At 37.6% G+C, this 27721-nt stretch overlaps 1 protein-coding gene across 4 annotated transcripts in view; it reads left to right on the forward strand.

Moving 5' to 3' along the window:
• RNF38 (ring finger protein 38) overlaps positions 1 to 26116 on the forward strand; it is a 107685-nt gene extending 81569 nt beyond the window's left edge. For all 4 annotated transcript variants that reach the window (XM_014260979.2, XM_088054427.1, XM_014260980.2 and 1 more), the window contains 9 exons: positions 3580 to 3793; positions 5512 to 5679; positions 9669 to 9839; positions 11499 to 11660; positions 14531 to 14637; positions 16159 to 16243; positions 17719 to 17840; positions 18159 to 18258; positions 22661 to 26116. In XM_014260979.2, coding sequence (XP_014116454.2) covers positions 3580 to 3793; positions 5512 to 5679; positions 9669 to 9839; positions 11499 to 11660; positions 14531 to 14637; positions 16159 to 16243; positions 17719 to 17840; positions 18159 to 18258; positions 22661 to 22723 — 1192 coding nt within the window. In that variant the 3' untranslated portion in view covers positions 22724 to 26116. The remainder of the gene's footprint in view (positions 1 to 3579; positions 3794 to 5511; positions 5680 to 9668; positions 9840 to 11498; positions 11661 to 14530; positions 14638 to 16158; positions 16244 to 17718; positions 17841 to 18158; positions 18259 to 22660) is intronic.
• The last annotated feature ends 1605 nt before the right edge of the window (positions 26117 to 27721 follow it).

The raw sequence follows: 27721 nt of genomic DNA on the forward strand, positions 1-27721 counted from the left end.
TGTAAGGGGTGAATGTGCATGGGACAAGCGTCTTGATATTCAGTTGCAGTCAAGTGCTACCGAGGTAGTAGCCTGTGGCTTTTGCAAGTAAAGCATTTGTAAACAGGGAGACATTCTGTTAGAAAGTCATCTTCAGTTTGGCAGGAGCTGTTAGGTTGGCTGCAGCTTTATGGACACAAACATTACTCTTTCTATGGCCAGCTCACCTGCTCCTGGGTAATAACACAAGTCTTTCTAATGCAAATCAGAGACATTTGAATGTGTCAGTACTTTGTTTCCCTTCGTTTGAGTTGAAGCATTTTTTAACCCATTGGGGGACCAGGATTTTTAGGGGGAACAATACACACATGCTTCTTGTTTTGCAGGAGTCTTTCTGAGTCTTAAGAGTGCTCTGGAGTCATACCAGAACTAATAGCCATTCTCATGGATCAAAAGCTTGATTCCTTAAGATAATTATAAGTGAATCTGTTATTAATGCTTTAAGTGAGGTTATGCCTATGCTTTGAAGCAAATTTTTTGTTTTCCCGGCTTTGTTTTCTCTTCTCATTGCAGGATGGTTTCAGAGTTCACCACGTTTGCAGGTTAAGATAAGATGAAAGGTGCACTCCAGCTGCAAATAGTCATTGAACTCAAGGAAACAAGCTAGGGCAAGTGCAGGCAATACCTTTGAAGTGTGTCTAGTGTGGGCATTGCTGCCCCAGTGTCATCAGCATTAACTCTTTCATCCTACCAGTTGACTCCTGTTGGTCAGGACAGTTTGTCTTGGCATTTTTTATTACCTGGAATTTTTTTTTGATTTTTTTTTTTTTCATTACCTGCCTCACTATTTGGACCTTACCTCTTGGTATCAGTAATTTTGTACTGTGCCTAAAACAAGAGTGCCCTAATTTGTTGTGGTTTTTTTATTCTGATTCATTGTAAGCAAATAAATAGTGCATTGAAAAAGATAGCCTTCTGGTGTGAATTTGCAGAAAGGTTAGTTTTGTCTAGATACTTTTATATTGCACAGATAATTTATGAATGTAAAAGCATGATGCATGCCTGTGTGAAACAGAAGTCCATTCCAATTTATCTTTATCAGTCATTGTGAAATGGGGGGATCTGTACCATTGCTGTGCCTTACCTTTCATCTGTGCTTCCTTTCCTCCTTGTCTTGAATGTAATTCTGAACTAAAGGGATTCAAGAATGTCTTACTGCAAAGAAATCACCCTTGTTAGAAATACTAAGATCTGCACATACTAACTCTGCAGTTATGGATACCTTTTGATGGCTGTTCTTACCTGAGGGTAGGAATTCCTGCAATTTTTTCACCACTTTCATCCTGTCTCTTTGTTTTAACCTGGCATTTACCATGTTTATACTGTGCATGTAGTAACAGAGGATTTTTTTGTGGCTGTTTTTGAAGTCTTTAAGCACAAGTTCTTTACTGAAGTTCAATAATAGTTTAGACCCATGTCTTGCCAATTATTCTGAAGTAATTTCCAATAATTCAGAAACTGATTATGTATCCAGATGCTCTGAATTTTGCTGACTGAAAGGATAGTATGTTTACAATTCTGCACAGGAAAAAAAATCTAGCTTTGCTTTTTGCCAGAGAATGATACTTCTTCTTTCATTTAAAAAGATATTCCAGAAGTTTTGCCAGTCCTTGTTGGCTTTTTCCATAATTCTGGGTTCATAGAAAACTAAAACCAGGCCTTTTAACCAAGACAGAGGCAAGACTAGTTTTATGAGAGCAACCTTGTCTAAGAAGCCACCTTGTTGAAGTACTGGTGGCAATTAAGATAATTTCTGTTCTGAAGCACTGGTGCTGTCTTTTGTAACTTTTCTATATTTTTGGAGCTTTTCCAAAGAAAAATCCTCACATAGGCATTTTTACGTTAAAATGTTCAGACCATTTCTTTTTCATTGCAGGAAATAGAAAATTTAAAACAACCTGAGTACTCCAAACAGTAAAACATCTGCATTACTAGTTCTGTGCTTAAAAGTTACATATGCTAATTTTACCTAAGGAGAATGTCTAAGTTATATCATATTGGTAATAAAGCAATACAGAGTGCAACAAAAACTTCAGGAAAGAAGACTGGATTTAAGATAAAATATATTAGTAAGAACTTAAATTTAGGTTCTCAGTGGTTAGAAGAAAACACAGCTTGTATGTTCTGCTATGTGGTTTATAAAAATTAAGGTGGTTATGCAATTTTAAATTTTTGGGTTTTTCTTTGCTGTGTTACATACAGCCTGGCCTTATGCCTTCTGTCTCACCTGCTGAGAATTTGTTTCAGTTCTAAGAGAGGCAATGAAGTAATTAAGTCTCTGGTGAGGTAGGGTCGACAAATAGTGGCTTGAGACAGTGTATCATGTGCTCACAGTAGGATCTGGGTAGCTGGTGATGTGGTCTCACTTCCCCTGAGTATGTCTGTTCCATGCAGCACAAAAGTTAGACTCAACCTGAGAATTATCTAGGATTTGCCAACAGCTTGGTGGTTTATTTAATTTTTATTTGGTAATAGCAAAAGTTCTGTTCCATGCAGTGTTGGAGACGACATGTTCTAATAATGATCACAGATCCTTTTTGTCTCTTCTCTGCAGTTTGGGTCCTTTAGCCTGTTTCAATAAATGGGAAACGGTTTCACCCTGTGTAGCTTTAATTTGCTGTTGCTTCTGGGACCTGTAACTTGAGCATGTTGTGGAGATTGGAAGGCATGTGCTAAAAGTACTGCAAGATCATTTTGTGCTTTCAGTGCTTTCCCCTTCCAAATAAATGAGAAGTGACTTGTTCAAGACTTCTCATAGTAAGTTTATCACATTTGTGTGCACCATTTTCTGAGTGCTGAACCTGAACCACTGGTCTCTGATTTCTAGAAGTTCTGACTCAAGGTCTTTGCAGCTTTGCTCAGAACATACACACCATTATATAAGAATACATAATCAAATCCTACACCTGTAGATCAGTTGCTCAAAAGAGGTATATGCTCTGGTCTAAATTTATCTACAGATGTTCTCCACTCTGAAAAAGAAACAATACCACAATCATAATTCCCTAGGATCTTCTGGAAAGGATCTTAGAATGCACTCAGTTACGTAGTGAACATGTGAGAGCTGAAAAATTAATTTGTTACTTTACTGCTTTGCTGTCACTAAGCAAGCAATCATCTGTGGTGTGGTTGAAACAAAGACCCTGGGAAATCTGTGATCATTTAATGAAGGATTTTTACTTAGATAGAATAAAGGCATGGGAATGTCGTGAAGATTGCTATCTTGACTTTTGAGCACTGCTGTGGCAATCCAGGTGTCATTTTTTTAACACAGTAATATTTGCATAGGAGTTCTTCTCTTGGTTTCCCTAACAGCATTAAGCTATGCTCTGTTAAGTATTTCCATACTGAAAAAAGTGTCATTTATAAGGATTCTAGCAGTTCTGTCAGTAAAAAAGTTTTATTCCAATCTAATAAATTTGTTCCAGGAAAATTTTCCAGTTTAAAAAATTCCTTGATATTTTATTTTCTTGATGTTTTAGTTATTAAAAAGAATTTGTGTCATTTATATAACCACTAATTTTTCTAATGCATTTCCAGTCCTCCTGTTCGACGTCAGAGAACAAGGAGAGATCGTTTGTCTAGACATAATTCTATTAGCCAGGATGAAAACTATCACCATCTCTCCTATGGACAGCAGCAAGCAATAGAAGAGCCTCGAGCCTTTCGCCCACCGAATGTATCTCCTCGTATGTTGCACCCAGCTGCTCACCCACCACAGCAGAATGCAGTGATGGTTGACATTCATGATCAGGTAAAATTTTTAGAGCACAGAAGGCTGTTCAAGATGTGGTGGTTGGTTTTGGGGGGTTTTCCCTCCATCTTGAAGATCCCTCTCCTCACCAAATAGTTTACCTCATCTCATAGCTGACAGTGAAGTCACAGAGCACTAAATTCTATTTGACTTCTTATAGAGTGGTGGTTTTTGTTGCATATTATGTGTACGAAGCATTGCCACAGACAGTGAAAAAAAAAACCCAAAAAGTTCACACTTTTAGTGAGGAAGATTGATACTTAACAATTCGTACTTACCAATTTGTCAATGCGTGAACTGGCATATTTCTCTGTGTCTCTGTCTTAAACCTTTGAAATGAAGTTGTTTTGCTTTTGTAATTAGTTTCCTGTGATAAAGGTGTGCTATGATACTTATTAATTATGTATTCTGTTTCATGTGAAATACCTCACCTTAGCTTAGGAGTCATTAAATAGTTAAAATGTATTATTTAGAGGAAGAATTCACATTGCCTATAGTTGGTTGTCTATATGACAGCAGAACTCATGATAGTTTTGTTGCTTACCTAAATTAACCCTTCAAGCGTAATCAACTCCTCCGTAAATTATATGAAAAAATTCTATACTTAGTTGGTCCAGACAGTAAATAATTCCTCTCTGTGACAGCACTTTGTATAGAATTATGCAACTGAGGACCTGTAAAAGAAGTTTTGGGCCTCTCACTACAAGGACATTGCGTTGGTGGAGTATGTTCTTGGAAGAGCAATGGAACTGGTTTGGTCTGGAGCACAAATCACATGAGGAGCAGCTGAGGGAGCTGGGTGTGCTTAGCCTGGAGAAAAGGAGGCTCTGGGAGGACCTTACCATTCTCTAACACTACCTGAAGGGAGGTTATAACCTGGTGGACATTGGTTTCCCAAGTAGCAAGTGACAGAACAAGAAATTGCACAAGCGTAGTTTAGATTGGATATTAGGAAAAATTATGGAAAGGATTGTCAGGCATTGCAACTGGCTGCCCAGGGAAGTGGTGGAGTTACCATGCCTGCAGGTATTCAAAAGACACATAGGTGTGGCAATGACAGATGTGATTTAGGGGTGGCAGTACTGGATTAATGGTTGGACTTGATAAACTTAGGGGTATTTTAGCCTAAATGATTCTGTGATCCTGTTGAGGTAACCTTTGTTGTTGTTTACTAAATAAACAGGCCACAGCACAAGTACACTAGTTGCTACATAGCCATGAATAGACCTGGCTACGTGGATGTCTGCATTGGAAGCTGCATGTGCACAGAACGCAGCTGTAACATCTGTGCTTAAAAGCTGGTTTGCATTCAGTGCAGTTGCATAGCACTGGTGTCATGGCCAAGTGAAAGGATGGAAGCCAATGCCATTCTAGCAGTCTAATAAACTTACATTTTTAACACTTCTGCTAGTGATCAGATAATGGTTTTGCTTTATGCTGTAAGTTCATGACGAGTCTGGCTGAACAGTGCCACTGACGTTTTAACATGTTAAGCTGAGAGGTCCCTCTTACCCAGAAATTCTGATCAATAAATATTCCATTGATGAAAACATTTTAATGAACAGAAATTACAATCGTGTACCTCCTTTTATACTTTCTTTGTGAATATATTATTTTTCTGATCTGTAATTAAAAGCTTGTTACCTTACTGTGCTGTACAACAGTGTTAAGGCTTTGCAATAAGTTATTAAATACATTTTCTTTTCCTTTTGCTGCAGATCCATCAGGGCACAGTTCCTGTTTCATACACAGTGACAACTGTGGCTCCTCATGGGATACCACTTTGCACTGGCCAGCACATTCCAGCCTGCAGCACGCAGCAGGTCCCAGGGTGCTCAGTGGTTTTCAGTGGCCAGCACCTTCCAGTTTGCAGTGTGCCTCCCCCAGTAAGTGGGTCTCTCTAACTACACCAGCTTCAATCTATTTCTCTAGTATAAATTTATAATGTCATACATGGTACTGTATACAGGGTCTAGTGAACACTTTTGAGGTTGGTATAATGTTGGTCTCTGCCAGCAGTATGTAGCTTTGCTTTTCCTGTGGTGCATTCTGTGACATGAATAAACCTGTGTGGCACTGAAACAAAACCCTTGATATGACCCATCTATTTCTTCAGGCTGCTCATTGAAAAGTAAGTGTAATTTGCATTTATCATGCCCATGTGCCATTTATCCCAATGTCTGCAGCATGCTGCTGGCAACTCTGGGGTAAATGAGAATCAGTTCCCCTTACCCATCAAATTGGTGAAAGTGTGTTACATAAGCTGGTGTGTATCCCTGAGGCAGCATGAGAGACAGCCTTTTTCTTTGGTTTAGTGGTGGTGTTAGTGGAACAAAGCAATCTCAGAATAAGTACTCGGAGACTGGAACAATATTTTCATAGTAAATTCAGCAAGGTAAAAAGCGACATGTCCTAAGAAACAACAGAGAAAAATCTGAAACTGTATTGGGGCTTAGAGAAAGCCATCCAAATGATACTAATAATCTTACCCTATGTTTTGAGTTAGTATATTATCTGTGAAATTCATAAAATGTATTGTTATTCAACAATGCAGCTGTCCTTTTAATACATATAGGAGTAAAGCTCTGGTTTTTGTTTTGAATGTTCAGCAGTTAATCAAGTGTGTTGAGAGAGTAGATCCAGTACAGTTGAATATAAACAGTTCAGTTTCCGTAGCCTTAACAGGGAGACTTCATGCTTTCTCCTGTTAAAGCATAAAATTGAGGAATAGTTTTAAGTTAAGCGGGGCTTCTGGAGATTGTCAGCTGCAGTACCAACTTCCAAGTATGGAGATTTCAGAACTCCTCTAAGCTTCTGCTGCAGTGTTTGACTGTCCTTGCGATGAAGAATTTCTACTTGAGTTTTCTTTGTAGTATCTTGGTTCCATTGTGCTCTTTTATTTTGCTTCTTGAGGAGGACTTGGAGTCTTCGTGTCCACTCTCAGAAATACTTAGACATAGGGATAAGGTTTTTGCTTAGTTTTCTCTTTTTAAAGAAGAAAAAGTCTAATTCTGCCACCTCTTTTATGCAGTTTTCTCCAAGTCACTGGTCATCGTGACTTTCGTCAAGACCTGGTCATCATGTTGTCATTGTCTCTGTTTGGCACTGGAGGCTGAAAACTGGGCCCAGGACTTGAGATTAATGTCACAGTTTCTGAATGGAAGGGCAGAATCACTTCACTGGCTTCACCAGTTACTTTCTTAGCCATGCAGCCCAACATGCCATAGCCCTTTTTGACTGAGTACATTTATGGGTATTGTGTATATGTCCACCACAGCCCCACTTTTTTCTGAAAATCTGATTGCAGCCAATTAGTCTAAGAGTGTCCTGATCCATTCAGTTACTCTTTTCCAGTGCCAGACTTCACATTTGCCTTTGAACTTTTCATAGTTCCTGTCAGCCAATTTCTCCAGCCTCTAAAAATACATCTCAAGGTAGCCCATGTACTCCAGCATGTCACTTTGTTCACCAGTTTCATCTGTGAACTTCCCAAATGCCTTTTGTTATTTTCACAATATTTGTCTCTCTCACTGCATGTGTAAATATGAAGTAAATAAATGCCATTTATTAAATACTTTCATCAGTTTTAAAAGTTCTTCAAAGGACAAGATGGCATCTGGGGGACATAGACAAGCTTGAGAAAGGGGTCCATGTGAAATCTCACATGATTTAACAAGACCAAACACAAAGTGCTGCATCTGGGTCGTACCAACACAGGCTGGGGCTGAACAGGTGGAGAGCAGCCCTGTGAGAAGGCCTTGGGGGTGCTGCTGGTTGAGAGGCTGGACATGACCCAGCCATGGGCACTCCCAGCCCAGAGAGCCAAACGTGTCCTGGGCTGCATCCAGAGCAGCGTGGGCAGCAGGGGAGGGAGGGGATTCTGCCCCTCTGCTCTGCTCTGGTGAAAGCCACCTAGAACCCTGCATCCAGCTCTGGGGTCTTCAGCACAGGAAGGACATGGAACTGCAGGAGTGAGTCCAAAGGAGGGACACCAAGATGATCAGAGGAATAGAGCACCTGTCATATTAAGAAAGGCTGAGATAATTTGGTTTTTCAGCCTGGAAAAGAGAAGGCCTTGGGGAACCCTAACACCAGTACTTGAAAGGAGCCTACAAGAATGTTGGACAGAGAGTTTTGGTAAGGGCATGTAGTGACAGAAGAAGATGGGGAATGTCTTTGAACAGAAAATTAGTTGGTTTAAATTATATATTAGGAAAAAGAATTCTTTACTATGAGGGTGGTGAGGCACTGGAACAGGTTGCCCAGAAAAGTTATGGATGCCACATCCTTGAAAGTGTTCAAGGCCAGGTTGGGATGAAGCTCTGAGTAACCTGGTCTAGTAAAAGGTGTCCCTGCCCATGGCAGAGGGTTTGGAACAAAATGATCTTTAGGGTGCCTTCCAACCCAGGTCATTCTATGATATCTCCAAACTGAAGAACTTTTTAAAAGCTTGAATGAATAAACATGTAATTTTAATTTTTTTTCTGCTTGGAAGTTAGTGTGGGCTCATTTGCCCTAACTTTAAAAAGTGACATAGGCATAGCACAAGTCAAACATTTCCAAACATATAGCAGCTATGGTAATCTTTACCATGCAGAATCCTATTTCAGTGTTTCCCAAAGAATCTCATGTTCTGAAAAAGACTGTGAGGTGTTCTACCTGCAAATTTATCTTCAGCTATTTCAGAGGACAGTTTTCAATCTAGTAAAATAAAATAAAAACTTATTATAACCATAGAAACACTGTTAATGATTTTTTGTTTCGTTTTTTTAGAAAAAAATTATGTAGTAACTGAGGGAAAAGAACCAGTCAGCATTTAAATTAAAAATAGGAGCTGGATCAAATTAATCTACTAGTGTTTTGGTGTATTTGGAGTTTTATATTTGGTCATGATCATAGCAAATTGAGATGATAGTTTCCTCCACTACAGAAATAATAATTTAAAATTAATTCCTTTTATTATTTTATGCTATTATAATCAATATATAAATGTATGCTGTGTGACATTACCAATAAGAAAAAAAAGTGAGAGCTCAAAACTGGGTGGTCTTTCTTTTCAAGATTGGGTATTAATATCTTAATTAAATGGTCTTGTAATTGTTAAAAGTGTAAAACAAATGTCTGATGCTCTCATAATGGATCAAAGTGCAACAAAAAAGAGAATGCAAGTTCCTTGCTCCTCCATATATAAAGGTGGAAGTAAAACTGAACAATGATGCCACAAAGCACATTGCCGTTCCCCTGCAGTGCCTGCATCATTTTAGTGTTCAAACATAAGTGCCTAAAGTTGCTCTTGTGTCAGGAATTTAAAGAAGGTGAGAAAAAGAGCTATTTCCTGTAGTATCTGTCACTAAGGAGCTAATTTTAGAGTGTAGAACTCACCCAAAAGTGCAAAATGGAGCAGACTGTAGGAATTATTCATGGTATAATGAGGCAGCAGAGGTCTTTAGGCACTATGTGACAGTTGAGTCCCTCACCTGCATCTGGAGCTTAAGGTGGTTGCAAGACCATTGCTTTGGCATGTTGTTTTGATGATGATATGGAGGAAAAATAAAATTAACTAGGATAACGGTGTCTGCTCATAACTTAGGAGCCTGTCTAATCCTGGAGTATTGAAGATCTAGACTTCTGGTGACCTCATGAGCAGCTCATGGCAGATGTCACACTGCTACTTCCTAGAGCCTGTTCTGTAGTAATCACTGTTCCTTGGGTATTTGAATGTGTTATTATTTATGTGCATTTTGGAGGCTTTTTCAGCAAGGCTAAATAACTGTTCTGTTGCAATTATGTCTTTCCATAACAAATGCATAGAATATAGAACACTGTATAGGGAATGTGTACACTCCAAAAATGTATTGTTTTCATTTTATTTCAGATGCTTCAGGCGTGCTCAGTCCAGCACCTACCTGTACCATATGCAGCATTTCCACCCCTCATTTCTAGTGACCCATTTCTTTTGCATCCTCCTCATATCTCTACACACCACCCTCCTCACTTACCTCCTCCAGGACAGTTTGTTCCTTTCCAAGCACAGCAGTCACGGTCGGTAAGTAATGCTTCTTACTCCACCCTCAGTAGAACTGGTGGGCTGGATGGGCACATAGTACTGACACCTGAGTGAGGAAACAAGGATTTTCTTTCAAATTGTTGAAATACCTGCTTGGTATGAAAATGAAAAAATACTTCTACACTGTTTCACTTCAGATTTCATCATTGTCTGTGCTGTTTCTCCATAGTCTTTTACTTCTCAGAAGGATGGGTATTTCCTTCACCATCCGGTATTTCTTTCCCAGGAGGCAGAATAGAATCTGGAGGAGGTTGTATAAGCATATCGTAGGCATTTTGGAGAAAAGCTTAGCAGAGACAAAAGCACAGTGTTGCTTTAATTGCATGTTTCTTTTGGATTACTTCCTGATTAATTTTTAAATGACCAGTCCTTTTCCTAGGACATTTCCTTTACACTTATGAAAGTTACTGATGTTGTCGCTTAAGCAGATTTACCTTAGTGAAATGGACTGTGCAGACATGGGAAAATGTGACCCTGTTTTAGATTTAGGGGGAAATCAGGTTTTGTAGTTCTGGCCTATCACTCTTTCTATGTGGTTATCTGAGTACTTGTCCATTTGTTTGCCCTGCTGAGTAGAAGATGCAGATATTTCAGTAACACAGAAATAGAATATAACTTTATTGTTGCAAACACTGCTGAGACTCCTTCATGCCATATCTCCGGTGTGGATAGGATTGAAATCACTTCATTACAGTGATGGGAGAACAGTTTCCATCATTCTAACAAAGTGGTTTTTTTATGGTAGAAATCTTTACATGACTTAGCTTTAGAAAATGTATGGACTCATGTTTCAGCTCAAGTTGCTTACTTAGTTTTCTAACTAGACTTGCCTGTCAGCTTTCAGTTCTGCCAAAAAGCTTGTATCATAGTGATTTAAGAATATCTTGTTTGTTGTGTGTAGCAGGAAAACAGAATATTCCTTTGGTTCCACAAGGTGGCTTTCTTAGCTGAATTTCTTGAAATGGTGGAATTCAGTGTCAGTAACAGAAAATTATGGATTTATGAAACCGTGAGAATTCCTGGTTGTTTCTTGGCCACTTTTGGACCTGACTGATGTAATAGATTTGACTAGAAAACAAAACTTTTCTGGAATCTCATGGTTCTAAAACCTCAGGACTACTTGTTAGGACTGCTTGCATGACCCTCCTAGGAAAGTCTCTACTTACTTTCTGGATGTCATTATCAGTTTCATCTACTGGAACCACCATGATTTCCCTCTACTTTTCGGTTTTTTCGGTTTTTCTGGCACAGTTTCAGTTCTTGTCTATGGTTGTTCTTTTTTTTTTTTTTTTTTTTTTGTCTGGCATATTATACAGTTAGAGCAGCCTGACAAGAAGGAGAGTTAATATTTGTCCTGAAAAATGCAAGATACAGGAAATTACAGTCACTCCTATATTTGCTAGATCACATAAATTCCTGGTCTATAAGCATGGCTATCTGGAAAAGGTGAATTTATATCAAATGTGTAGTGTTGTCTTTGCTTTTTTTGGTTAGTTTTAATGACCTAGGAGTTGTTCAGAGTTACTATAAAATTGATCACAGCAGCACAGAATATATAGCTGGGACTGCAGTTCTTTACTGGGGAAAAGATTTCATCTCTATTATTGCAACAAAGGCTATCTCTGGTTTTTTTTGTAGCCACTTCAAAGGATAGAAAATGATGTAGAATTGCTTGGAGAACATCTTCCTGTAGGAGGTTTTACATACCCTCCCTCAGCCCATCCACCAACGTTGCCTCCCTCAGCTCCTCTTCAGTTCTTAGCCCATGATCCATTACACCAGGAGGTGTCATTTGGGGTAGTAAGTATTGTTTTCTATGCTACATTCTCTTTCATACTGCATTAACATTCTCGATCCTTACTCTGTAGTACATTTGGTTGAAAAGTCACACTTTTACAATCATATTCCATTGTTGGAATAGCTGCATACTGTGGTATTTTTTTTAAGCTTATGTTAATCAAGTCAAGGGTAATTTAATGGCACCAGCAAATTATTTCCAGTAACATTATCTGCAGAGTGCAGCAGGATTTACTTAGAAAACTTCCATGTTGTCACATAGTCCAGGACTTCGGTTGCAAGAATTGGTTAGTACAGTTTAGAAAAAAACATTGTTTCTTTTAGTTAATTCTTCATCATGTTGAGTTTCCACAGCTCAGGAAAGCCAGAATGCTTTAAAAGCAGTTTTTCTCTTTAAGCAGTTGTAGAGTGCTTCCATGATTTAGACCACACCATATATTATAAATATAGCCATGTTATAAAGCTGGATGTAAGTCAGCTTTCAGGGGATTGACAGCCAGTTCAACTGCAGTGGCACAAAATAAAATTTAAAGTGGTGCAGGATAAAATCTGTGTTGAATTTTGTTGAATTGTGTGCTTCTGTGGTGTGTTCAGTGATGCTACTTCTACAATCTTTGTCATCTGCTTTAGTCTGTAATTATACTAGTCCTGAAATGGGTCAGGGTTTTGTTGTTGTTGTTTTTGTTGTTGTTGTCGTTGTTGTGGTTGTTTCATGCGGGTCACTTTTTAAAAAAAAAACAAAATGCCCTCTCTCCTGCCTGTGTGGTGCTGGGAGAAAAAACTAGATCCCAAGTATAGATGCTGAAATTTTTTATTGTTTGACATGTGCATGAAGTTGTCAGTGGTTTTAGGGGCATATTGTTATTTAAATTTTAAATAATAATTAAATTTTAGGCCCTGCAGCTGCGGAATATGCAGATACCTTGTCATTACTGAGTCTCCTTGAAATCACAGAACCTAGACAAATACTTGCTGCAGTTTTTATGAAGGTTCACATTAATGTCCACCATTTCAAAAAGTGATCAACTTACTCATAATTTAAAAGTGTACTGATTTTGAATGAAGTTTTCAGGCAGTATGAGACACTCTGGAGTCCAGGACACTTGAAAGCTTCCATAAACTGCTTGTATTTTATTCAGTATGCTTGTTAGATGAGTCAGTCTAATCATACATGTTTTGCTTGGAGTCAGACTTCCTTAATTTTTAAGTTTGGTTGTTAAAGTAGATAGGGAACATAATACCATTTTCTGCAGATTGTAGCATTTGTCCTCTCTGATGCCTCAGCTCTGTGTTGTTTATTGCTAAGGAGTAGAATAGAGACATACTACAAGTAACCATGTGGCCTTTTATAAAGTAATAATAAGTCTTTAAAAGGCTTTATTTGCATTAACATTACAGTAGAATAGCTGCATTTCTGATTCTTTCTCATTCCATGTACACAACAGTTTCTAATTATGTTTTTGGATTGCAGAATTCACAAAGCAGCAAAATTGATACATCTTGTTTGAGACTTCAACCAAAAGGAACATGGTTCTTTTGCATTGTGTTTATATTCATATGTTATTTTTATGTATGGCTATCTAATTATAATTTATGTAATTATAATATAATGTAAAATTAGGGGATTTTAGGTTAGTCATTGGGGTGATGTGATTTTAGATTTCAAACATGTAAGAAAAATGTGTTAGTAAAGGCTTAGATAAGTGTTCTTTGTTTAAAAAAAAAGTCTTAAGACCCTCAAATATGAATTCAGTAGGGACACATGAATTTCAGTTGCAGAAAACACAAAAACATTTTACTAAAAGATGACAAAAAGCGCCCTGGTTTTTCTGTGGAATGAATGCATTGAAACTTTGGGCGTGAGTGTCTCTCTATGTGTTGTCCAGCTGCAGAAATTATAGTGATTAAACCTCCCACATACACCTGAAAGACTTCAAGCCTTTAAGCCTAAACGTAAATATATATCATTGCTTAAATGTTAGAGGTTTTTTAAACAGATTTTTTTTAAAATTCTCATTTTTAATGAGTTTTAAGGGCTTCTTTACTCAACTGCTTATGCACAGGCCTGCATAAGGTGCGTTAGCCTTTTTTATTTACAAGAGGGTCAACAATTCACATCCTGTTTCCCAAACTATACCAACAGTAAACACACAAGAACTTGTAAGGATTTCTGTTGTATATTACCACTTTCTCACTTGAAGTGGTATGATTGTATATTATAGATGGGAATAGTAATTTCAAATTGAGGCTGAGATTCTTACAGATTTTAGCAGAGTATGGATTTTTAAAATAATGATTTACTGAAAGTAGATTTCATTACTGAGGGTAGAGATTAAGCATAGAAAATGTTGAATCATGGGCTCACAGACTGGATAAGGTTGAAAGGGAGGTTTTATGGTCAAGCACGGCCACCTAAAACTGGATGTCCAGGACTATGTCCAGCCAGCTTTTGAGTATCTCCAGAAAGGGAGACTCCACCATCTCCCTAGGCAACCTGTGCCAGTGCTCAGTCACCCTCAGATTAAAGTAGTGTTTCCTGATGTTCAGACAGAGCCTACTGTGTTTCAGTCTGTGCCCAATGTCTCTGGTCCTGCCACTGGGCACCGCTGAAAAGAGCCTGGCTCCGTCTTCTTTGCACCCTCCCTTCAGGTATACATTGATAGGATCCCCCGGAGCCTTCTCTTCTCCAGGCTGAACAGGCTCAGCTGTCTCAGCCTTTTCACACATGTGAGATGCTCCAGTCCCATCTTAGTGACCCTTTGTTGGACTCTCTCCAATATGTCCATGTCTGTCTTGTGCTGGGGAGCTCAAAACTGGACTCAAGTTCCAGTTCCACAAGTTTCAGTTGAAGCTTATTTTCTTCTTTCTTGCAGCCTTACCCACCTTTTATGCCTCGAAGACTCACAGGGCGCAGCAGATACCGATCACAGCAGCCAATACCACCACACCCTTACCATCCCAGCCTATTACCTTATGTGCTGTAAGTGAAAAGTACATTTGCTTCCATATAGGCTATTAAGAAGTCAGCAAACATCTTGGCACTTTTTATGGTTGGACTCTACCAGAGACCACTCATATTTCACCTCTGTTTCAGAGGAAAACTTCCGTTTTTGTGTAAACTTTTCAGCCTATTTTGAATAACCTACACCACTGAGCAAGGAAAAATACAAGTAAATCGTTTTTGTCCAGTGTAGTTTTGTAGGTATTTTGAGGCACAGTTAGCCTCTTGTTTCTGAACTCTTGGTAAAATCTTCAACAGATTTTAAATCATAGTTCTATGGTACTCTTACAGAGGCATAGTTATACTGTAGGATCAAGTTGTAGGAGTCTTCACTTATGGAATAAATAAATTTGGTTTGGTTCTTATTTATAAATCACAAGAGTGGGAACTTCTGTGATGTGTTACTCTTCATTGGCTGAAGTGCTGCTCTGTCACAGCTGCCATATTTCTGTTCTGCCTCTGAGTATCTGTTTCTGGAAAAGATGTGGGACAATTAATGTTTAGGAATTATCTGTAGTGTGTTACAGTAGACTCTCTGGAAGAGAGTTTGGGTCTGTCACATCAGATGTATTAGTCTTCTGTGTTCTATATTGGAAGTAAGATTTAAATGTTTGGAAAACAAAGATTAAGTTTCTGGTGGCAAAGGTGACATTGACAAGGAAATAACCAAGACACCAGATCTGTAGATTCTCTCTGTGCAATTTCAGACGTAGCATGAAAATGGCACCAGAAAACTGATTCAGCAAAGTTGTTCGACTTTTCATCTTGCAGTCTGAAAATAAAGTCATAGCTTCTTGCCTATTCATTGAGGACATGATGTGGCACAGTAATTCCTGATTCTACTGTAGTAGTGCTTTGAATTTGTGATTTCCATGTCTGTGGATGAAGTTTTGACCCATTGTACTACCTAGGGGGGTAAAAAGACATACTAATATACAACCAGAAAAACATCTCTCTGATCTCTCAGTCTGAAAGGATTCTGCTTTAACCAACATCACAGTACCTGAGAAAGTGAATTTGTGCTTGCTTTCAGGATGGAAGTTAGTCCGGTAGCAAATCCTATTTATCTTCACTGTGTGTTTTAGGCTTGCAGAAGTTGCAAGACTTTTATGTTGGAGAGCTAAATGAACTTAGCATTCCTCTTTGATGGTCTTTTATCCACTTAGAGAAATAAAACATGTTTAAAACCAGAATTTTTTTCAATTTTTTTGTCAGTTTTTGGTCTCCATGGTCTGTGATAATTAGACTATTGTTGGTTAAAAGTACCGAGTGAAACGTGCATGCAGTTAAAAAGTCAGCATTCCCAATGTCAGAAAAAGCTTTTTCCTGTGACTCTTTCACTTCAAATGTCTGTTCTTGATTTCAAACATAACATTTTTGCCAGTTCTGAGAACATGTTGGTTTGAGAGGCATCAGAAAGGTTACTTTACCTCTGCCAGATGTTTCTGTGCTTTCCTTCAGCAAGATGCTGAACCTTATCCTTGTTTGCTCTCATGGTAGATCAATGCTCCCAGTGCCACCGGCAGTTGGACCAGCTTTCAGCTTTGAGTTGGATGTGGAAGATGGAGAGGTAGAAAACTATGAGGTTGGTGTGTGAACTACAACTACCTTTAAAGAACAGATGTTAGCTCAAGCAATAGGAAAAAATTTATTATATTTTGCTTTTAATCCTGGTTTTGTCTTCCAAATAAATGTAGTGACTGTGAAGACAGAATCCAAAAATGGTTCTTTCAGATTTTTTTTTGTAATACTGGATATTAGAAGTGTTTAGCTTTCTTTCTTGTCTATTGCTCTTTCTCAGAATTCACCTATCCAGTCTAGTAATCATTAAATTGTTCAACTTTTATGTTCTCCATGCTACTCTTCTCCTTTCAAAATTTAATTTATTTTAAATACCAAACAGAAGTGAAACACTTTGAAAAGAAAAGGGTAAGTTAATGGCTTTATGAGTGTAACTTTCAGGATAGTTTTAATATCATAGGATTAATTAATCTAAACGTAATGTTTATAAAATTGCCTTACTGCATTTTCTTCTTGCTCTCTGGAGAGGATGGTAATTCACATCTAGAGATGCAGAACCCTCTTAAATATCCTAGATAATTATGGGGCTGTTCCAACTGTTGTTTCTTTGTTGGTTCTGAGGCTAATGGATTCCATTTGATTTCTCCTAAGTTAGTCATCATTAACGCTGACTTTTGCATCTCTTTGCCTGTGCTCCCGTTGAGATCTCTGTAGTTGCACGTCTTCAGTTTAACAATGAGCGCTTCTGTAATAACTTCTGTGGTGGTTCAGAAGAAGCAATGTCTTCTGAGAATTTGGGCCCTAGTTCATAAGTTTAAGAAATCAATACCATTTCATAGGATCTTTTCTGTAGACTGATTCTCTATCCCAGTGACGTTGTTTCCTAGGACCCTCATGAAGGAGCGTGAGTTAAATACACGACAGATTGCAAATTATATACATGAAAGGATTTTAGTTGCAATTGTTGGATTACAGAAAATTAACATAAAAATTAGCAGCCAAGAAAGTGCTTAAAGTTCGATGATATGTATTTGTTTTCCAGATTGAAGATAATATCTCCGTATTTAAATTCAGCTAGCCCAAGACATGGAGTGGGAATCATAAGCTGTCTCATTAAATTTATGATTTCTCTCAGAAGACCAAATTCATGTGTTTTTATGAAGGAAATTAGTTGGCAATTTTTTTCTGGTCAACAGCACTGTTAATTTCATAGCAGGGTGAGGCGAGTTAGTTAGAAATTAATTATTTACTGAGCTGTGCATGTAGTCACAGGACTAACTGGAATTTGAGTCCTTGCGAAGTGGGTTTTGAAATCCCAGAGGTAATATCTTACATAATTACAAAGATGGTTAGGTTCTGAAAGACTTTCCAAGGAGTTTGTATTGTATGGGAGAACTAAAGTTCTAAACGTTTCTTGATAGAAGGGTGTTTTGTGCTAGCAGCTGAGGTAGTGAGATGTGATGGTAGTCCCTAGCACTAATGGAACCAGAGCCTGTTTGATCAGTGAATTTTTAAATGTCTGGTTTCCATGTTTTGCAGGCACTGCTGAATTTGGCAGAACGTCTGGGAGAAGCCAAACCACGGGGATTAACAAAAGCAGACATTGAGCAGCTTCCATCCTACAGGTTCAATCCAAACAATCACCAGTCAGAGCAGACATTGTAAGTATATTGGTATCTTTCAAAGATCCATAGTTTAGGTGGCTTGATGTTATTTTCTTTAATTTGCAGTAACAGCTAGGTCAGAAGAGCGAGAGTACTTGCTTTGTGATGTGAAAACACAGTAAATAAATAACAGAACACACATAAAACCCCAGAGTCAAATCTCAGTTTACATTGTCAGATATGTAGATCGCTGTAGCTACTGAAAGAGTAAAATAGCTACTGTGTTGCAATCATACCTGTAAAGTTTTGTATGGAATTGCATATTTGTGTTGTTCTTGCATAGCAGATACATTTGAACTTCACTGTCTTTTCTAGATGTGTGGTGTGCATGTGTGATTTTGAGTCAAGGCAGCTACTTAGAGTCTTACCCTGTAACCATGAGTTCCATGCCAAGTGTGTTGATAAATGGCTGAAGGTAAGAAAAAGTAATCCTATCTTAGATGAAATTGATTATGTGATTTTGTAGGAGAGGGTGGGGATATTTTGTTGTTCCATTTCATTTTATCTTGTTTCATGTTTCTGATACTTAAAAATGCCAGCAGAATGGAAGCACTGCCTAGATATTACATTATTCTAATAATTGACGAAGATTGTTTCTTCATAGTATTTGGCACAAGGGAAAATGTGTATGAATACAGCTGTTTGTGTTGACATCTCTTACTGTGTTTTCCATTTGCTTAAAAAAATAATTGTGCATTTGAGTAATATGCAACATTAAAGAAGACTTGAAAAAAAGTAAATAGTATAGGAGGTGTGATGCAGAGTTTGATGGTGATGGTGGCTTCAACTGTTTTACATTGCTTGCTGTAGTAGTTCAGATCCACCAATTTTCATTTCCCAGCCAGTGTACAAAATAATGTGCAAGAATGAGTTCCAACATATTTCCTTCCCCACTTGGCTATTGTTTGTTTCTGGGGCAAATAAAGGGGTTACATGTGTGCGTTTAGGTTTATGCATATACACAGAAATACAATATATACAAATAGAAATTACAGTTTTACAAAATTATTTACCCATCCAAGAGAATTTGAGCAAAAAACAAAGGCTCAAGAATCAGGACCACCCTGTAAGAGCACTGATTAAATAGCAGCTGTGCAGAACGTGAGAGCAAGAAATACAAGTAGGTTTTGGCAGACATTTCTACAGGCTGCACTGAGCCATATCTGCTGCCAGCAAGGTATTGATTCCCATCGTGACTCATTTTTTTGACTATTTTATTCTATTCAGCTTTAATCCATTTAGTCTGTTTTGTGGAACATTGGAAACTACAGTGATCTTACGATGGTATGGTCCCTAGAAAATTATAGATGGTGTTCGTTGTTTTGGAGAGAAATAAAACCCTCTTGCCTTTATGGCATCATAAATATGGCATCATATCTTAGACAAATGCTAAAATATGCTGTGCAGAGAATGAAAAAAATCAAATTAATATTGAAAGTATTTTTTTAGCTGAGAAGATACCAAGAATAATAAGAAGGATTTGAAAAAATGGGATGTGAAATTGCCCTTTGGCTACAGTACCCATGGTAGTCTAAGTCTAAAGCTTCTGCAAAATCTAGGGCCAGTGTAACTATTTGTAATGCTCATAATTTTTGGTAGAAATGGTCCAAAAGTATCTGAATTCACATACATGCTCAAGAGTCAGCATCTGGTTGTTTTATTGCCATGCTAAAATGCCACAAGCACAGACTCCACATAATATTATCAGTTTTCCTCTGGAGGAGAGTCTGTGTATTGAAGTGGTGTTCCTCATTGTCTCCCTTGTCAAGCAATATCTACACTACATGTGTCAATCTTTCACTGCAACTCTCTTAAGTTGGTTGTGGTGTGTACAGTGAGTATCCAGGGATAGTATTCTCTCCATGTTGTAAAAAAAAAAACAAAGTGCCATTTGACGTAGCCTGTGAGACAGTACATGCTGTAGGTTTATTATGTGGATTTCTTTAAGGACAGCTCTTTCCAGGCTACTAATTTACTTTAAAAAAATTTACTTCTGATTCATAGAACCCCTGATCTGTAGGTTTCTGGAAGTTAGAGAACATACCAGGAAAGTATAATGCTTGTCTTTTTCTTACCTGACATCACACTCAGGAGTCAGACAAGCATGTTGAATTAATCTGTTTTGGGACTCAGTATGTTACTTTTAAAGTTGAGAGTTAGTCATTTCAATTGCTAATGAACTGGGAATAGAATTTGGAACTGAAAAATGAAAAAAAGTATATTTAATTTAGTCTGTTTTCATAATCGTAGTGTGTTAGCGATTTTTCATAATCATAGTATACTAGCATATTCTAGCAGTGAAGTAGTTTTGCTGATGTTCCTGTCCCACCTTAGAAACCGTATTTCCTAACAGATCTTCACATGTAGTATTTTCTAAAGATAGTCTTTAGAATGAGGTGCAAGATATGCAATCAAAATGTAGAGGGGTACAGTTAAGTCTAGTAAAACTTGCATTGACATTGTTATTCCAGAGCTGAGTGCAAAATAAGATAGACAAGGTTAACCCATCCTAGTGTAGGGTCGTTAAGACAATACTTTCACTGAATGTGGGTTCAGTTACAGTGGTTTGGAGATGGTATATTGAAATAAAGACTATTTTGCTTTGGAAGCTGTAATGAATTACCTGTAAAACCAGTCTATTTTAGTTAAAGCCTCTGTCTAAATTTGGTTATAATTAAAAAGCTAACATCTGGAAGTGATGATAACTGGAAAATATTTTTCTTGTGCTTTAGTTTTGCTTCTGTCCATTCCTTTATGAATCTGAGAGTTTTTTAAATGCATCTTGATTGTATAATTATGTCCACATCCACCCAGTTCACATCATCCAGCCAACATCATGTTCATGAATTCTACAAGGGAGGGTTAAAATTGTAGCTTTTAGTACTTGTAATATTATTCCTCAAGGTAGAAAAAGAAAAACATAATTGGTTAGTCACTATTTTTACTGATTCAATCTCATTTCTTTGGAGAGTGTAATTGTTATCTAGGACTGGTATCTAGGACTATTTCTAGAACTATGTAGTGCAATTGAGTCTTTTTTAAATTACATCATATGTCACTTTAGTGAAAGATATAAGTAAAAGGTTAGTGATTCAATCTGAGCACTTTAAAAATACTCCTCTTGGGTTGCATGTTGGTGGTGATGGAGAAGTAAAAAAACTGAAAAAGCTTTGACTTGTATGCACGGAATATTTAACAGTCCTATCTTTTTAGGTGGTGAGCAAGTAAGAGGAGATGTTCTGTAACAGTGCATTAGGTTGCCCACTTCAGCTAAAATAGTTCCCTATTTGAGCAAACTTAAAGAGTTGACAAGAGAAGATGTAATACAGAGGAGGAAACAACAGAATTAAAAAGAGAGAGGTTACCCTTCTACCCTTCTACTTTCTGTAGTATTCCCAATTCTCTTGTTTCAAAACATTAGGCTACTTCTTAGCCTATATCCTCTATTCAAGTATGAGAAAGAGAGAAACATGAGAAATGTGTTCTTCTATGAAATAAAAGTCATCATTCCGAAGGAGTGCTTGGCACCGTGACCTGTCTTCACCCAGAGAGTTTAGAGCAACCCTAAAAGGACAACCTGCCTTTGTATTTAACGTACTTGGAAATGCTAGGTAGGAAATGCTGTATTATATATGGAAAAAGACAAACTGTAACTACTTCAGTTTACTACTTTACTTCTTTTACTTCTATTAACACCGAAGTAGTGCAGTGGTTTTTAGATGATTCTAGTAGCCCTATAGTTTCATTATTCTAAATGCAGTTCATTTTAACTATAAATTCCTATAAAATAAAAAAAAAAAATAAATCAATCAATTCATTGTGCAGCACTCTGTAGTTACAGCAGAAAATTAAGTCTGCCTGGAAGAGTGGCAAGTTAGAAGGTCAATATTACAATATTATGTCCCCCTCACTTCTCTTTTGACGTCAAAGAGTCATATTAAATGCCAGGAGGGGGAAGTTCATTTCATGAAAGACACAAGAATGCAACTAAATTTAAAGCAGATGTTCATGTAGGATCTTGAAAAGTTACTTGAAAAGCTGTGGTGTGGTGTCCATGAGTATTCATTTTATCCTGGCACAGTAGATTTCTGTAATTCCTGGAAGCTTACAATTTCTGCAATTTTAAGGAAGCTAGAAAAGTAAGTTATATTTTCATACATATTTTCAGTGTGTGTTTTACAGAAGAGCTAAATCTAGGCCTGGTGATGCACATGACTTGAATACCTGCTTGGTTGGGTCATCTTTTCTTTATTTTTTTTTTATTCCCCTTCCACTTTACTAAAAGACCCTCCCTTTTTCCCTGGTTTGCTTTCAGCTTTGGCCAAGACTATATGATGTTTTTTCTATTATGATAACTGAATAAAACAAAGTATGATGTCATTCCTGATCAGTTGGTGACAATATGACATCATCACACAAAATGTTTATTTGCAGCCCAAGATGTCTCAATTTGTTCTGGTGGGTTTCTCTGCAGCATACAGTACAGGTTTTTAGTTGCATCCATCCAACTGCAGTATACTGTAACTGTGAGTCTGCATTAATGAAACCACCATCACTTAGCTAGAGCCTTATTTGTTGTCTTTGTCTTTAAAAATAAAAGGGTCAGTTATTTTTTTGTAAATTCTGAGTTGGCAAACTCATCACACTGTTCAAACATAAACGAAACATAACAAAACAAAATAAGAAAAGGCATAAGTACATTCTGTCTTCTCTTGGATTGCTCTTCAGCTGTCACAGATAGCATTGTCACATACACATTTTTTTAACAATGTATTTGTCAGTCTTGTTAACTCTCTTTTGTTTTTCTGGTTTTACAGGCAAATCGTACCTGCCCGATTTGTAGAGCTGATGCTTCAGAAGTGCATCGTGATTCAGAATGACCAATCTAAGAGCACAGATCTGGTTTGGGTGTTTCTGGTCACATGTATATATGAACTCTATTGAACTTACCTACCCATGTGGCTTCCAGCCTACCCTTTTACACAAAAGGGTCAATGGACCTTACTTTGCACTGTGTGACTTAATCAATTATAAAGCTTATAACTAGTCTTCACAGTTACGGGATTGTTATACTAACAAGTGTGATTGGAACTCCAAAGAATTTTTTTTTTTTTTTTTAGCTTAATTCTGTGTGTGCACTAACATTCCCTGGGTTTTGTGTGATCATTCCGAGTATTGCTGCGAGATTACTGTGGATGTGATCTTTTAGCATGTGCTTTTATATAAAAGAAAAAGAAAAAAAAAGTGGTAGCTCCAAACAATATAGCAATCTACCTTATATAGAGCCTTCAGATACTGTGAGTGGGGATGAACGGTGTGAATGTGTGTTTGCCTGTGAGAGGGTGAGTGAAGCGCGCTTCTGGCTGGGTGTGTGTGCGTGTTTGAGAACCTATATACCAGCATGTACTGAGAAACGTGTGTGTGTAGTAATAATTATGCTGCAATGTATAATCTTGTGTGTTATTTAAACAGTACTAGTACTGTACACTGGTTCCTTTCCTTGTGTTTGCAGTTGCACACTGAATGCAATGGGTGCAGCAATTACAGACATTTAGTATTTTGTCCCCAACGTACTTACAGGTGTAACGACCTTTCTACCTACTACTATTCAAACAGCTGTTATGCTTCCCTTTCACTGGAGGCTTTAAGTGTGTACCACTAAAGAATGCATTGATTGCTCATACATGAGTAACCTTGGGGGTTTTATCATATGTTACAAAGTCTGTATTTTTTAATGGCTGATTTACAAGTTATTTTATCAATGTAGGGTTGCAATATCACATTTAGCAATACTAATGTTTTCAATTGCTAATATGAATATCAATGTTTTTCTGTTTTCCTTTTAAATTCTCTAGCTGGGTTTACCAGTTATGTGTTTGTTCCATGAAAGGAAGCAGAAAGTACACTGAGGGTGTCCTGATCTTGTGGAACAGCTCTTAACTTTTCCCATTGTACTTGCTAAGGACATCATCTTTTAGCTTATAAACATTGGCTTTAATCACATACATTCTTTGTCATCTACAAGGAAGTTGGTATGTAACTAAAATAACTTGTAAAAGGTTACAATTTTATTCCTGCAATTTCATTAATAAAATACATTTTTTAGTGTTTTCTCAGAGAAGTAGAATTTAATACTTCTTTCATCCCGTCACAAGAGGAGGTAGGGTTTGGTCATTAACTGCAGAATTCACTTGCCCTAATGCTGCTTCCTTCCCTTCCTTACTTCATGATGAGTATAATAGGAAGAAGGAACTCCATAGGTTTTTGCAATCAAGTTTCCAGAGTGCTCCACTAGAGGAGAAATTTGGAATACTTTCCAGAACAGTTCTGTGAAATAGGAGGGGATAATGTCTATTCAAGTGCTCTGAATAATATTTTATTTGGGCTATTGAAAAAAATGAGCTTTCTTTGTAATATTTACACTGTTAACATCTCTGATGTCTTCTAGCAAAATCTTTAGGTCTGTATATACCACAGTTACTAAAAGGATGCACTTTTTGCATTTAAACTCTTCTCATAAATACAGTGTCATTACTTTGGTTGCAGCAGCACAAGTGGCACAATTGCCAATATTGCTACAGCTTGCTGCCAGTCTCAGCTTTAAGTTTATTCTTTATCATTTCTGATGCTTTTGTATGCTGCTATGCTTTAGTATCAGTTAAAATTTCCAACAGTGTTGGGTGTTCTCCATGCTGGTTTTCCTCTTTGAAGATTTTACAGACCAGTCACAGCTCTTGGTGCAGCTAAATAAAAGCACAATTTTACCCTGTTTTAGATGTTTTTCCCTCTTTAGTTACGCAGGTAGCTCTCAAAAACAGTGAAGCTTTCCATACCCATCCTTACATAGGAACACTAAATAAATAAAAATGCCGTTACTTCCACTTCAAAATATTAGAATTTCTTTTTCCTCTCTTCCAGTGGAGTTAAAGAATAGGCTTTTCACAATAGCACCTAGCAGGTTAAATTACATGTAATAAAATTTATTTTTTTAACAAATAAAATCATGTTTAAAAAGCATATGCCACGTATGTCTTACAAAACTTAGCCTCTTTTATATAACTGCAAAAGAAAAAAAATCCATGTACAGATTTAAACATGACTAACATTTCTGTGTTTAGTATTCAGTTCAAAGCTTGGAAAGAGGGTACTTTTTCTAAACTTGATACAAGTGCACAAGACACATACTTCTGAAGCTGAGGGAAAGTAGTTCTCTTTCTGGAACTGGAGAAATGTCCCTTTTCCCCCACTAAAATTCAGTGAGACAATGGGAGATCTAGGAGATGGAGGGTCTAAGTTGGTAAAATCCTGCAATTAATTGTTGCACTCTTATGGCTCATCTCTTCTGGAATGGTTCTTCGGTTTGCATGGATGAATGTGGACTTGCTTCCCGTGGTTAGTGTGTACAAAGAGCACACATGCTTGTGTTTTGAATTAGCTCAGACAGGCTACAACCACATCCTCTGTGGTGACTGTCAAGGGCAGGGGATTTATGTTCAGCTCTTAACTGCCATGTATTATGCACAGCTGCCGTGGTGCCTGACAGCACCTGAATTCAGCAACACTTCCTTTATATTCATTGCCTTTCTGCCAGCCAATGACTCTTTTTTCTCCAAAAAAAGAAAAATATCTGACCTCCAATATGTTTGCTTTATCATATTGGCACTGCTGTGTTTTTTTGCATAAACTGTCAATTTAGTTTGACATTTTGGTGGATATCAAGGCCTACAGATAATTCCAGTGTCTCATTTTTTGTCTTTCTTTAGAAAGAAGTAAGGCCATGTGTTGTACGTCATTTTATACAGGCTCTTGAATGTGACTTCACAGCTGTTAATACAATGCATAATACTTGGGATGAGACTTACCAACTGTTTTAGTTTTAATTGTAGAAAACAGTTTCAACTGAGTTATCTTTGGGCCTTTGTAAAAGCTGTGGTTTTTTCCTTTGGTACATTGTTACCTCATTTTGCTACTTGTGTTTCAGACTTGCTAATTATTATGAAAGCTTATGGTTTTTGTTGGAATCATATTTTGTTAAGTGTTTTCTTTGAATCATATGCTATTGTATCATTTAACATGTAGTTTTAAATGTACTATAAATATCTGTAACCAAATCATTTGAAGGCTTGATAAATTTTTAACAAAATTTGTACATTTTTTATGAGAGTTACTAGTAATGCTTTACTAGGTAGTGCAATGAATTTTTATTTTTAATCCCTGTGCCCAATTTTGGAGTTGAGAGAGTTGTTCGGTAATAAATGTATGATGTACACTTACACACTTTTGTCCTGTTCCTTCTCTGAGGAGTGTATTGTTTTCTTTTATTATTGGGAATATTTCTGTGCATGATCATGCAAATTGAAATATTACTGGCAGCAGCACTTGTGTTGTGGGGGGGTGTTTTGCCACCTTAACTGTAGCACACAACTTTATTCTTAGGTTGAGAGAGCCTAAGAAATTGATATGAAATGCTGTACCATATTTTTGAGAGTGTGAGAATTCGGCATGCTCAAAGCTTTGCCTAAAAGGTCAGTGTTCTAAAGATCTTATTTACTTAGATAGAAGTTACCAGATGAAAATTTGCAGGGACAAAGGTGTGCTTTTTAGGCCTACTATTTGCACTGTGTATCAGCTGAAGATGTGTTACACTTTTGCAGCGCCTTAGCAGTAGTAAGTGATGCATCCTGAGTTATAATGGTTTCATTAGCCACGGTCACACAGGAAACTGGTAGTGAAACAAAACAATAAAAGAAGAAGGAAAAAAAAAAGTTCTGTGATTTTGGTTTTAAGAAAATGTAAACTAAATTGACAGATGTAGTTACTTAAAAGGTATTCATTTGCATAGGATATTTAATAGCTGCATCAATAGCAGGTTTTCTTGGTACTCAGACATACTTGAAGATTCATTCATGCTTTCAGGAATCTTATGCAGGTTCCCACACATACCTTTTGGATTTGGGAGAGAAGGGAAAAGAGAACGGTATCAATCTGTGAGCTCAGATACTTGCAAAGCCACACTTTTTGCACATGAGTATATTGCGGAGCAGCTTCCAGCATCACTGGTAATTTGGCAATGCCCAGTCCTAGCCTGAGGAGCAGAATTGCCCTCCTCCTCTTTCCTGATCAGCTCCCTGCTCCCTGCCTTTGTGTCACAGCATCTTCTTCAGCCTATGCAGTGTCTGTCTTTGCTCACAAACCTGTGTTATCACTGCTTGTGAGTCTCCTAGTGTTTTCAATAATTAGCTGACAATTTCTGTTGCTAACTTCCAGTAAATCATATCACTGCCACCAGATAGTGTATCCTGTGTACTCTTCCGTGATTTTGTTTTCCTGTCTTGTTTTTAACTATTGCCTGCAACTCTAGTTTCTGTGTCTGGTGTGTCTGCTGTAACCTTCCTTGTCCCACAGCTCACACTGGTGCACACGACCATCTGACTTTCAGATGTGGTATTTCCTTGCAAATGATTTGTGATTTTTCATGCCAACAGTGCTTATCAAGTGATTCAGGAATGACAGTGTGCTTAAGACAGATAGGGTTCCTAATTTCTTATTTAATCTTACATGTGCAATAGATGGGCTTGGCTTTTCAGGAGCAGTGGCATTGCTGCAGCTTTTGTCCAATTCTAGCCTTTGCTATCCTTGCTTTAGGAGGATATAGGAGCTTGCTTCAGGAGTAGATGACTTTATTTAACAGCGTAAGGATCTTCCCTTATCAATGATGCTTTGAGGAGCTAGGGGACACTTCCAAATCAACTGCCCTTGTCCTTACGCAGGACTTCAATTTGCCAGAAATAAGCTGGGATACATCACACAGCTGGCACAACCCAGGTTGTAACATTCTTTAAAACCTTGGTGACAGCTTTACATTAGCAAAGGGAGCT

This window comes from Pseudopodoces humilis, chromosome 4 (assembly GCF_049639895.1).
Source record: "Pseudopodoces humilis isolate 2021_Gansu_Grassland_sample_001 chromosome 4, ASM4963989v1, whole genome shotgun sequence".
NCBI lineage: Eukaryota > Metazoa > Chordata > Aves > Passeriformes > Paridae > Pseudopodoces > Pseudopodoces humilis.